The 13,382-nt window shown below is 40.7% G+C and overlaps 1 protein-coding gene across 1 annotated transcript; it reads right to left on the bottom strand.

The window, feature by feature from the left end:
• Positions 1-6,633: 6,633 nt before the first annotated feature.
• Positions 6,634-10,766, bottom strand: S1PR3 (sphingosine-1-phosphate receptor 3). Its single transcript, XM_056567686.1, has one exon. The coding sequence runs from the start codon at positions 10,764-10,766 to the stop codon at positions 9,459-9,461; it is 1,308 nt and encodes a 435-aa protein (XP_056423661.1). The 3' UTR covers positions 6,634-9,458.
• Between the last annotated feature and the right edge of the window lie 2,616 nt (positions 10,767-13,382).

Raw genomic sequence — 13,382 nt, 5'->3', positions numbered from 1 at the left:
ATCTCTCTCCCTCACTGTGATGACTCATCTTCTCTGAGCCTGGAAGCAGCCTGGCAGTCTGCAATTCACTGCACAGTAGTTTTTATGCATACATTTTCTATCTGTTCCTAGTAAAGCTGGATGCTAATCAACACAGCTGTCACTATGTGTGTCATTCAGCTATCGAAGACTCCTGAACGTCTGATCAGCTTTTTTGTCATTCAGTCAGAGAAAGCTTTGTCTGTTCAAGCATGCTGGGAGTTGTAGTTTTGCAACAGCTGGCGCTGCAGTGTTTGTATGCAGTAATTTTTCCGCCACGATGTCCCGTCACTATATAACGCCCGTAATGAATTACGGGCATATGCGGGTGCAAACGGGCAGTTACAAAACCCCATAGGCTGCAATGCAATTTAGTCACGGCCGTCAGGGGTTTTGTAACGGCCGAGTTTCGCCGCTGTAGTGACGGAACTTCTGACGGAAGTTCCTAAACGGAGAAATTCATAGTGTGAAAGCAGCCTTAGAGCAATGTTGCTTTTAGCTGTTGCAAAACTACAACTCTCAGCATGCCCACACATCCTTTGTCTGTAGTTTTGCAAGAGCTGGAGGCACACGGCTGGAGAATACACAGCTCTAAAATAGAGTTTTACAAAGATTGTGCCCCCAGCTGTTGTAAAACTACAACTCCCATCATTGTAACCTGACCAGATCAGGCATACTGAGACCAACAATGCCAAAAATACCGGTAAATATTACCAATAGAACACCTATGTAAGGGATACATAATACCACCACACATCATTAAACCACAAAGCGACTAGTGACTGGATAATGCCACTATACTGTTATTAAATAAAATCCACTATATACAAACCAAGATTCCCCAACTACCTCACCCCCCCCCAATACAGTGACCATATAGTGGTATATTCCAGCTGTACACAGGTTCTGTATATCCTATAAGTGATTGTATACAGGAACATATACTCTAGAGGAATATACCAGCTGTACAGAGGATCTTTATACCATATAAGTGATTATATGCAGGACCGTATAGTGGTAAATACCAGCTGTACACAATATCTGTATAACATATAAGTAATTGCAGTTTAGGGACTCACAGGTCACGTCTTTTCTGATCAGTGTCGTTCTCTTTCCTTTTCTTCTCTGGCTCAGACCGCCATGATGTCTTCTTTTAGCCAAAACTCTTCTCTTCGGCACCTGCAGGACAAACATGTTAGACTCTGAATTTTTCCATTGCTGATTCCCCCTTTTCCATTTCAATTCCCAATCCCCTGCCTCTGTACCATTTCAATTCCCCCCTTCAATCCCCTCTGTACCATTTCATTACCCCCTCATCCCCTGTGCCATTTCATTAACCCCACCTTATCCACTGTGCCATTTCATTAACCCCCATCCACTGTGCCATTTCATTACCCTCATCCCTCATCCCCTGTGCCACTTTATTAACCCTGCTTTCCCTCATCTCCTGTGCCATTTCATTAACTTCCCTCCCCTCATCCCCTGTGCCATTTCTTTAACCCCCCCTCCCCTCATCCCCTGTGTCATCTCATTAACCCCCCTCCCCTAATCCCCTGTGCCATTTCATTAACCCCCCTCCCCTCATCCCCTGTGTCATCTCATTAACCCCCCCCTTGCTTCATCCCCTGTGCCATTTCATTAACCCCCCTTCCCTCACCCCCTGTGCCATTTTATTAACCCCCCCTTCCCTTATCCCCTGTGCCATCTCATTAACCCCCCCGCATCCCCTGTGTCATCTCATTAACCCCCCTCCCCTGTGCCATTTCCTTAACCTCCCCCTCCCCTCATCCCCTGTGCCATTTCATTAACCTCCCCCTCCCCTCATCCCCTGTGCCATTTCATTAACCTCCCCCTCCCCTCATCCCCTGTGCCATTTCATTAACCCCCCTCCCCCTCCCCTCATCCCCTGTGCCATTTCATTAACCTCCCCCTCCCCTCATCCCCTGTGCCATTTCATTAACCTCCCCCTCCCCTCATCCCCTGTGCCATTTCATTAACCTCCCCCTCCCCTCATCCCCTGTGCCATTTCATTAACCCCCCTCCCCTCATCCCCTGTGCCATTTCATTAACCACCCCTTCCCTTATCCCCTGTGTCATCTCATTAACCCCCCCATGCCTTTTTGAATTTTACAAACACACTCACCTAGCCTGTGAGTCCTGCAGGCTCAGGTGGTTCACAGTTCTGTCCAGTGCCAGGCAGTTAGGCAGGGTCAGGGTCTTCTTTTCTGCAGCGGCCACGACTGACAAGTGTCGTCATGTCGCTGACGTCCTCCTGCGCAGGTCTGCGGAGGAGTGTCACTTGCGTGACGTGACGTCCCTCGTCAGTGCCGGCCATCAGGCCGCAGCCTCACTGTACTAAAGTGGCTGTGGCGCAGCTGACTATTTAGCAGTTCTACATAGACATGCAGTCCTCTAGGTGTACGTTCACTAGCGTCATAGGACTGTAAAGAATTTATAATTCAAAATAATCAGCATTCCTTGTCTGCCAGAGAGAAAATATGCTGTTCCAAGGATTTCACTCACATAACTGTCAGCTGGTCTTTCTGATTGCATAACACAAAGTATGCCCCTGCCTCCACTATTATAGCCTGTACACTCGATCCAGGATCTGCAGAATCCGCTTGTGAATCCACCTCCATAATTTACACCTTCTGATGACACTGCAGTGATGATGGATGTCGCACTCCATCTGGAAGAAGCGCAAGACCGCACAAAACAACTTGTCCCGGCGTGCCCCTGCCTCCCCGCCGAATGCCTGCACAAGATTGAATAAAGAATTGTGGATGGGGAGTGCAGTCTTCCTTTCGCTTCTTCATTAGTATTCCATGTTCTATGTGACTTAGCACCACCTACACCCACACATTTGCAAGATCCTAGCGCTATCCCTCCCATCCTATTTAACTTATTAGAAGTAGAGCAGGAAAAAACCCTCAGGTATGGCGCTGCAGACTCTTGTAGACAGATGAGGCGGATGCCAAAGGTAATAGGAAAGTCCTCAGCAGGACATTTTATTTAAAAAAAAACAATAAAATGGACAAGATTACGCGGCCATCTGTAAGCCCCGTGGGGTTGCCCCCCCACCCACCACCCGATCTATTGAGGGTAAATACACGAGGTGCCGTCCGTCGGTCCTTTCTTTTCTTTTCTCTACAGATTATTTAACTTATTGTCTTCACTCATTGGTTCACATATGTCCTGCATCCAGCATAGGTGAAGGCAGCCTAGCTCTCGACACAACTGATGCCATAACCAATGGAAACGTGGATCAGTTATCATTAGTTGTCCATTGTTTTTGGACCTTGGACATGGGAACACAGCAAGCTGCATTCCCCTGTCTGGTGCTGTCTGGCATGTCCAACCATCCAGCGTCAAAATTGAGATGCTGGATGATTGTAAACTGTCCCAGTCAAATGTATGGGATAAGTTCTAGCATTATTTCCCCCCGGTGTGCTGTGCCGGACGCTGGACCTATGTGACCAGCCTTAGGATGTAAGGAGGTAGAATCCGTAAGCCAAAAATTTTAATTTGAGGATCAGGAAGGGGTAGAAAGCAAATTCTGTTCAAGTCACTTAAACAAGTTATGTGCAGATAAGACAGAATGGAATGCTTGCAGGTTTTTTAAAGAGTACTTGCCATGATAAACCACCCCCTGCCTTTATTTTTTATTATTTTGTTTATTTTTCTACCTTGATATTGTGCTGTATATTCTGCTCAGTCTCAGTGAGCTACATATACTGGGAAGGGGCGTTCCACAGCAGGCGTGATATCATCTGAAGCCCTTCTGGGGAGAACTTCTCCCCTCACTCTGCTACACACCACCCAGAGGACTTCAGTGTGAGATGAGCTGTGATTGGCGTAGGCCATACATTCTCCCCCTCAGCTCTATGCACTGAACTCTACAGTGTGTTAGCTTTGCCCAACAGCTGCAAAAAGAAGCAGAAATATCCAGCACAATGTTTAGCACAGTATTTAGCACTATGCACTGAAGGCATCATGACTCCATAGCAGTGTTTGCCAACCATGGCGCCTCCAACTATTATGAAACTACAACTCCCAGCATGCCTGGACAGCCAAAGGCTGCCCAGGCAAGCTGGGAGTTGTAATTTTGCAACAGCTGGAGGAACCATGGTTGGGAAACCCTGCTCTACAGTCTAGCTCAGATCCAAGGGAAAGGGAGCTGAAGTATTCAGCTCTATATACTCTTTACACTGTGCTGAGCTGAGGTCCTGCATTTCCTGACTTTTGTCTTTGCCTGGCTGCTGCAGGAGACAATCTGCAAGCAGGACTCCAGGCAGGACCACAAGGAGGACCCCGAATGGCCAAAGCTTTAGGGGTTAATTTAACAGAAAGTTTATATAGTTACATAGTTTATAATGTTGAAAAAAGATCCATCAAGTTCAACCTATATCCCTAATGAGTCCCTACTGAGTTGATTCAGAGGAAGGCAAAAAACCTTCATACTAGAGGTAACAATTCCTTCCTCACTCCAATATGGCATCAGAATAAATCCCTGGATCAACATTCTGTCCCTATCAATCTAGTATCCAAAACCTGTAATGTTATTACTCTACAGAAATGCATCCAGCCCCTTTGAATTTTCTTACTGAGTTCACCATGACCACCTCCTCCGGGAGAGAGTTCCACAGTCTCACTGCTCTTAGGCTAAGTTTCCACTTGGTATTTTTTCTGGCAGTTTTTGGATATCTGCCACTGCAGTTTTTGAACCAAAGTCAGAAGTGGATCCATAAGGGAGGAGAAGTGCAAGTCCTTCCTTTATATGTCCTATTCCTTTTGAATACACTTCTGTTTTTAGCTCAAAAACTGCAGCGGCAGTTTTCCAAAAACTGCCAGAAAAAAAACCAAGTGGAAACTTAGTCTTACAGTCCTGTCTGTGCTGGTGTCGAAACCTTCTTTCCTCTAAACGTAGAGGACGCCCCCTTGTTATAGATAAAGTTCTGGGTATAACGAAGTAATTCAAATAGGCTAATCTATAATATATTACATTTTATTGATGGTGACAGGTACCATTAAAGGTATGCTGCATCTGAAGCTGAGTTATAAAAGATAAGTATTATTGGTGTAATGAAACATTAAATATTTTTTTTATGTAAACTGGAGTCCAAAGGCGTTCATATCCCAGGTACCTCCAATGTAGGTGAATCCCTCAAATCATTTACATTGGGACTAACATAAGAGAACAAGGAAGGTTCATACATGTTTATTTAGTCTACAAAAATACAACTTTGTATAACGTAAAGTCAAGATACTTCAATAATAACAGTGTAGTCTTAAACATTATTTCATGTCTTAAAGACAAAGGATGGATATAAAATCTATTTACAGTTCTTGAATATATAATGAGTTCTTTTTCATATAAAAGAAAAAATCACAAAGGTTCATATCATGCAAATGAATTTCTAAGGTGCGTATATATAAATGAATGGGAACCCAACAGGTTTTTCTAAAACATAACAGATGGTGTACCTAGGAGACACACTTTGAATACAATAATGCAGATGTTTACCACAGAGAAGATTAAATACAAAAATAAAATAATTTTTTATTTGAGATTTTGATACAACTAATAGGTATTTCACAGCTACATAGGAATAAATCAAAATACTACTTGGTAGTATAATTATTGTTTTTAAATACAGTATACAATGTATATAATGTCATGCTATTATATTAACCATTTTGTTACTCAACATACTTGCAAAGCTAATCTCTTGCAGTTCAGGGTACTATTTGTCTTCAGTCAAACTTTGTTTTTGTTTCTTAAAATGAATTTAAGTGCCCTGACTGAGCATTATTTATGTCAGAAAATAATATATGTATGTATTAAGGTTTCTATCTTCAGTTGTTAATTAACCTCTTCAGGACACAGGGCATATGGATACGCCCTGCATTCCGAGTCCTTAAGGACCGAGGTCGTATCCATACGCCCATGGGAAATCCCCACTGGAGCCGGATGCCTGCATGAAATCATTCAGCAGGCACCCTGGCACATCGCCCAGGGGGGTCCTGAGACCCCCCATGTCGGCGATCGGAGAAAATCGCATGTCAATTCAGACATGCAATTTTCTCCAATTCCGGGCTGATCGGGTCTCTGGTGACCCGATCACCCGGAAAATAGGGCTGATCGGAGCTGTCAGCAACAGCCCAGATCAGCCTAAAGGATAGGAGTGAGGTCGCAAAGCTGCGATCTCCTCCTATCCCCTGGCATTAGTCATAACAGAGTTCTGACCAATGGCAGCGCAGGACAGGGGGTTGCCATGGCAACCCCCCATTCTGCCCGCCCCTGGATGTCGAGGGGCTCTGGGAAGAAGATGGAGGCCATACCTGCAGGAGAAGATGCCTGGGGACCTGGGATCTTTGCTGGAGCCTGCTGGATCCTGATCAGGTAGGGAATCGACAGTGGGGGGGGGGGGGGGGGGATTTAAAGTGAAAGTAAATCGATCTTTACTGTGGCAACCACTAGGGGGGCCAAACTGCAACTCCCAGCATGCCCAGACAGCCAAAGGCTGTCTGGGCATGCTGGGAGTTGTAGTTTTGCAACATCTGGAGGGTCACAGTTTGGAGACCACTGTTACAGGGGTGCCCAAACAGTAGCCCTCCAGATGTTGCCAAACTACAACTCTCAGCATGCCTCGACTGCCCAGGCATGCTGGGAGTTGTAATTCTGTAACATCTGTCCCTTCAGATTTAGCAATTTTCATGACATTTTTGAAAATTGCTGCTCTACTTTGAAGCCCTCTAGTTTTTCAAAAAGCAAAAGTATGTCCATTTTATGATGCCAACATAAACTAGACATATTGTTTTTGTGAAGAAAAATAACATTTATTTGGAATATCCATTTTCCTTACAATTAGAGAGCTTCAAAGTTAGAAAAATGCAAAATTTTCAAAATTTTCATGAAATTTGGGGATTTTTCCCCAAAAAAGGATGCAATTAACGACAAAAATTTACCACCAAAATAAAGTAGAATATGTCACGAAAAAACAATCTCAGAATAAGAATATTCGATAAAATTGTTTTCGCGTTATTAATTCGTAAAGTGACGATGGTCATAATTGCGAAAAAGGGCTCAGTCCTTAAGGTGAAAAAGGGCTGCGTCCTTGAGGGGTTAAAATGGGAGGCATATACTATTTCAGTTTGCCTCCAAGGGACAGTGCAGAAAAGATATATGGACAGTTAAATCTTTTGAAACCAAGTCCTTGGCAAACCGCTCATAACTGGGCTGGCTTCAGTTTAAGAAGAGGTTCTCTTAATGAAAAAAAAAACTTTTAAGGGTATGTTCACACATAACAGGATCCTGTGCAGATTTGATGTGCAGGAGTTGTAACTGCCGATTAGAAGCTGTGCTCAGTCATTTAGTTTACATTGAAATCTGCCGCAGAAAACCCTGTGCATCAAATCTGCGTACGTGTGAACGTACCCTAAGGGAGTTTTAGTTATACACTACTGCTAGTATGCTAACAAAAAGGTCACTTTTATACCATTAAGGGTAATAGGGTTAATTCCGGTTTACTTTAGCATATAATAATCCCATTGTAGTCAGTTGAAATGTGAACTCAAACCGCTTATCAGGTGCCTGTCCTACATCCCCATGCTTCATGCACTGATCTCTCAGAATTAACTGATAACAATTGTCTATAAAAGACAGAAAATAGACAGCGTTATTGGGAGATCTGGTTACAGCTGCAGCCCATAATTATCTTTGGACAACAACGGACAAGGTAGAGAGAGCAAGAGAGAGAAAGAAAAAGCTGATTTCACAGCTATACTACTCATCACTGCTCTCTAATGTATTTCCTGCTGCTGATTTTTTGAGTATGAGTGAGACATAGGGGATCAGAGTCTCCTCTTTTGTCTGTATGTCTGTGCCTCTCTCTGCAGCTGTTTTCTTCTCCCCCTTCCCTCTCCATAGAAGTACATGGACACCCAATCCTTCTGAGAAAATCCATTTCCTCTGTGCTTGAGTACAAATTACCCTTGATTCAAATGATTTAACTATCTCTATTGATTTAAGTAGGTTCAGTATTATTATTCTGGGATCTAAGAGATGCTTATTGTTATTGGTGGACTTGATTATAGTTTAAATAAGCTATCCCAAAAGGTTACATTTTAGTAGTGTATTTACCATGGTACTGAAGATCACACTCATTTTTCCTTTATACAATATTAATACTCTCTATAAGTATGTAAAATAGCAATAGTAATAGGAAGAATTTTAGAAATGCCCTTCTAAGGAACAGTAGAAAATATCAGTATAAGCTGAGTTGTCTTTCCATTTAGCTACAAATCTGATGTGATGTTTACAAAACAAAATTATATTTTTCAGCAAAGAACATGAAGAAGCATAAAATGTTCCAGCAGATCAGAACCATTCAGCCCATGTAGTCTGCCCAATATCCAGAATACAATTAATAGTGCCTAATTTAATGTTATATTAACAATAGCCTTATGCCTATCCCATGCATGTTTGATTTTGTGTAATGCCTTTGTAGTGCTTGACCCTGAACTTAAAAAAAAAAAAGATAACAATGTGTTTTCTTAAGATAAACAAGCATGGAACCCATGAGTGGTTCATGTTACCATAAAGTACAGTAGCTGACAACTAGAAATTAGCCACATTCAAGGCTAAAACAGTGCCATGTGCATGCCTATATCAAGAGTATATATTATGCAATAATAACATTGGAGTATATCTGGAGCAAAAAATGGCCAAATTCTCACGATCACCAGTTTTTTATTTTGTTGTCTGGCCTAATAGTTGAATCACACATAGCATGAACCATACATGTACTGTATGTGTATTTATATATATATATATATATATATATATATATATATATATCATGTTCTACTATAGCCAACACCAGGTCATATAAAGAGTTCATTGCCAAAGGCTTTTAATTAAAGCAAGCTAATTCAATTACACTAACATCTAATGTGAAAATGAATGTTTACAGTTCAAAGTCATCATATAATGGACAGTCTCACAGTAACAATGGTGTATTGCATACAAGAAATGTAAATCATTGTAAATCTATGCATAGATCTATTCAATATAGCTAAATGATCCTGGCTGTCATAAGAAGCCTTTGTGTCTCCTACATCACATGTAGACCAGACAGGAGGCAGTGTTCATCCAAAGGCACCTATATAACTAGAATATATTAGTGTTAATATAATAGACACATATGTTAGTCTTTCTTGCTGAATAAAGCAAAGAGATGAGAAATTCTGCAAAGCAAGATTCAAAACGTAACTGTGTGGAACATGCACTTTATTTCCTGAGATAGAACGTTTGATGAGAATGTTGGAGTCCATGCCTTATATAAAGTCTTGTAGAATCCACTTGAAGTGTCATAATTTAAGTGCAGAAACAACTGTAGAAACGATACAGTTTCCATTTTCCAAAGCTCGTAAGCAAGTCATTTAATGATCTTCCCATTCTGAAATGAAGATTCACTTTTGTCCTCTTTACTTTGAAAATGAGATTGTAGAAATCCTTTGTGTTTTGGGGAATTGCTGCTGCTGGATTTGCTTCTGCTCAGATCCGGTGTTGGCTGAATTGGCAAAGACCTTGAGGCACTGGACTTGGCCACACAAGCACACACAAGACGGAAGAAAGCCCGGCGCATCTCCTTGCTGGCCAGAGTGTAGATGAGAGGATTCAAGGCTGAATTGAGAACAGCCAGAGCAATAAACCATTGTGCTTTATATAGGATCCTACACTCCCCTGCTTTACAGGCCACATCAATCAAGAGAAGAATGAATAAAGGAGACCAGCAGGCAATGAACACACCTACAACAATAACAACAGTCCTGAGCAGGGCCATTGATCTCTCTGAATTGCTGTGATTTGTGACTCTTCTGCTGCTGGATTTTACTAAGACATAGATCCGCGCATACAGGATGACTATTGCAATTAAAATGACTATGAAAATACTAATGCAAAAGCCAACATACTTTTTAGAATACAATGGTAACACAGTAGAGCAGTCATCCAAGTTGTTGTGACAGTTCCAGCCAAGGATTGGCAGTGCACCTAAGGAAAACGATATAAGCCAGCAGGTTCCAATGAGGAGAAAGACGCGATATTTCTTGTTGGCATCATAAGGCCTCATTTTTATCATTGTCAAATGCCTCTCGATAGCAATGGCCAACAGGCTGAATGTTGATGCACCAAGAGCTACAAACATACTACCTTCACGTACAAACCATGCTGTCAATGAGATATTGCAAGTGTTAGCTCCGGACATAAGAATGTTCACTATGTATGCAATGCCAGCTAATAAGTCACAAAGTGCTAAGTTGCCAATGAAAAAGTACATTCTGTTGTGAAATCTATTGTTTTTCCATATAGCAATCAGTACCATGAGGTTTTCCAGTACTATAAAGCTGCATATGATAAGAAATAGCAAACTGGTTTTGTCCATTTGATCCCCATTGCTTTTCAGAGATTTCCCTGTGTAGTTGTAGTGCAGTTTGATAGTAATGTCACATTTCTGATTTTCCCGGACAATCAGATTGGTAGAAGTTAAATAGTCAGCACCCATTGTTGTTTGGATAGTAAAAACCAGACTGCCACCTTCAATGCTGTAATTCAAACACAATCCACAAGAGGGCACTGAAGCCACATCTTCTGCATCTCTTTGGAATGAACTGTAGGGAGTGAGCGCTGCATCCTGCAACGCAGGGTTAAATTCTGTAAAATACAAGATAAAATATATGAGCATCATTCATTTGCAAACAGCAAACTTTTTTTTTTTTTATCCCTCAGATATAATACAATCACTATGTACTTTTTATTGCAGTAAATATGGAGAAGTATATATGTGTTATGAAGTTTTACAATATCCAGTTTCATAATTTACCAAAGCAGATGCCTTCATGAGAGATGAGACTTGACAGGCAATTGTCATAAACTAGTTTTCAAATTGTTTATGACAACATTTCAAACATCCTCATTCATGTTTGCGCTATTTGAAAAGGGAAATAGGGTTTTTAGGTTTGAGAAATAACTTATACAGTAGAATTGTTTAATTCTTTCAAGTACAAACATAGCAAAGTTGAATCTGTAATCTGTCCATTAGTTCATAATGGTTTACCATAGTTCTGAAGCCGGGTTCACATAATGAAAATATCAGTGGCGTAATTTATTTTTTGCATGCCTTTTGTCTGTAAAGGGCAAAAAGAGGGTGACTTTTTTTGCCGATTACGGATGAAAAAGCGTGAGTAAAATAAAATACAATGCCAAATTTTACACAGTTGTTTGAACAGCATGTTAATGTAAAGAATTGTCATAGTGAGCTTAAGACTATGCACAAAAAAAAAACACTTTGTTTAGCCTTATTTCACCGTTTTTCAAAATGAGGCTAAAAAAACCAGTGAGTGAACATTTAGTTAAATGACACATTTAAGGGGTACTCCGGTGGAAAACATTTTTTTTAAATCAACTGATGCCAGAAAGTTAAACAGATTTGTAAATTACTTCTATTAAAAAATCTTAATCCTTCCAGTACTTCTTAGGGTCTGTATACTACAGAGGAAATGCTTTTCTTTTTAGATTTCTCTTCTGTCACGACCACAGTGCTCTCTGCTGACTTCTGTTGTCCATTTTAGGAACTGTCCAGAGCAGGAGAACATCCCCATAGCAAACATATGCTGCTCTGGACAGTTCCTAAAATGGACAGCAGAGGTCAGCAGAGAGCACTGTGGTCATGACAGAAGAGAAATTTACAAATCTGTTTAACTTTCTGGCACCAGTTGATCTAAAAAAAAAATGTTTTCCACGGGAATACCCCTTTAATCTCTGCTACAATTGTGTATCCAGCTTGTTTTTAACCAATATAGGGATAAATCGGCACTTCTGTGGAATCTGTGGTGGTGCGTGAATAGGTAGAAGATAGATAATACCCAGCACTCAGCCATAATGCACAAGGAAGATGTATTATGCCATAGTGTAGTACAAGAACAGCTGAGGAAGGCTCCCATGCCAAAATGTGTCCTTGTAATACACTATGGCTTAATAAATCTTTACTGTGTATTACTGGTCAGTGCTTGGTATCATCTTTTTTCTACCTGTTTTTATCCAATGACTTGAAGCATATCATTTACAGATCATTTTTTTTGGTCATTCATTCTATGGAGCTACAGTCAATCCACGTGCATCTGTACGGTACCTTTGTAAGGTATGTAAAGCAGTGTTAAGTGGCGCAAGCCATACATTCTTTTCTGTCACATTGATATGGAATCCAAAGGAAAAAAATATATATTAGTATTTTTCAGTATTAAATGGAGGGCATGTGAAAGTACATCATCGCCCCATAGATTAACTATTGATCCTGATTCCGGCTCCTTACAACTGAGAGGTGGTATGAAGAAGTAATACAGCTGCATGCGTGAGGTCTTATATATCTTCAGCACTTGGGGGGACATTTATCAAAGCATTTAGTAGGATTTTTTTTGCATAAAATTGTCGCAAAAAAGTTGCACGTACGCCTATGCACTTTTTTTCTGCGACTTTTTGCATGTTCAGTGTCCTAAGCAAAAAATAAAAATCTTGCTTACAAAAGCAAAAAGTGCTTTTTGACTTGCAGTGGTCAGAGATTTATCAAGTGCGAAAGTCGCTAAAAAGTCGCATCGCATGAAAAAACCTACTAAATTTACTCCAGCTCAGACATGGAGCAGAAAAAGCCACTAACAAAGCCAAAAAAAATAAAAAACTTGCTTAGGTGAAAGAAATTTATCAACAGGCTTAAACCAATTGATAAATAAGTCGCACATAAGCAAAACAATTGTAAGAAAAAAATATCTAAAAAAAGGAATACATAAGCAAACATTGATAAATGTCCCCCTTGGAGTTTTGCTTTGAAATCCTCTAAATTGCAGAATAATTCTGGTCTAAAAATGGGCTATTACCGAACTCATGCAGACAGGTAGGTCCAGCACTAATGATATTAATGTTTGCATTATAAGCATTCAATCTTTATGATCTGATACCTCTAATGTGTTTTTGTTAACCTAAGATGCAATCAAAACTGAAATGTGGAATTCCCTTTTCATCCTATAATGGTAATTGTGTACATTGAACTCATTATAGGCTATTTAGTGCTGTAAATGGCTGTTCAGGGAACAAGCTAAAGTGAAGCTAGCAGCCTGATGCCCAACATAATTTATGAGGTGTCACGCACAGAACAGAGTTCCTGATGTGAACCAAGGCGAGAACCTTGTCTTAGGCGGCAGTAAAGCTGCAGGCATGATTTATCTTTTGTTATTCAATTTAAAGAATAATAAAAAAATAATAATACAAAGTTTGAATCCTGTACATGTCTCCATACTAGTATTATGTA

Source organism: Hyla sarda, chromosome 1, assembly GCF_029499605.1.
Source record: "Hyla sarda isolate aHylSar1 chromosome 1, aHylSar1.hap1, whole genome shotgun sequence".
Taxonomy (NCBI): domain Eukaryota; kingdom Metazoa; phylum Chordata; class Amphibia; order Anura; family Hylidae; genus Hyla; species Hyla sarda.
This window is presented reverse-complemented; position numbering and strand designations above follow the sequence as displayed.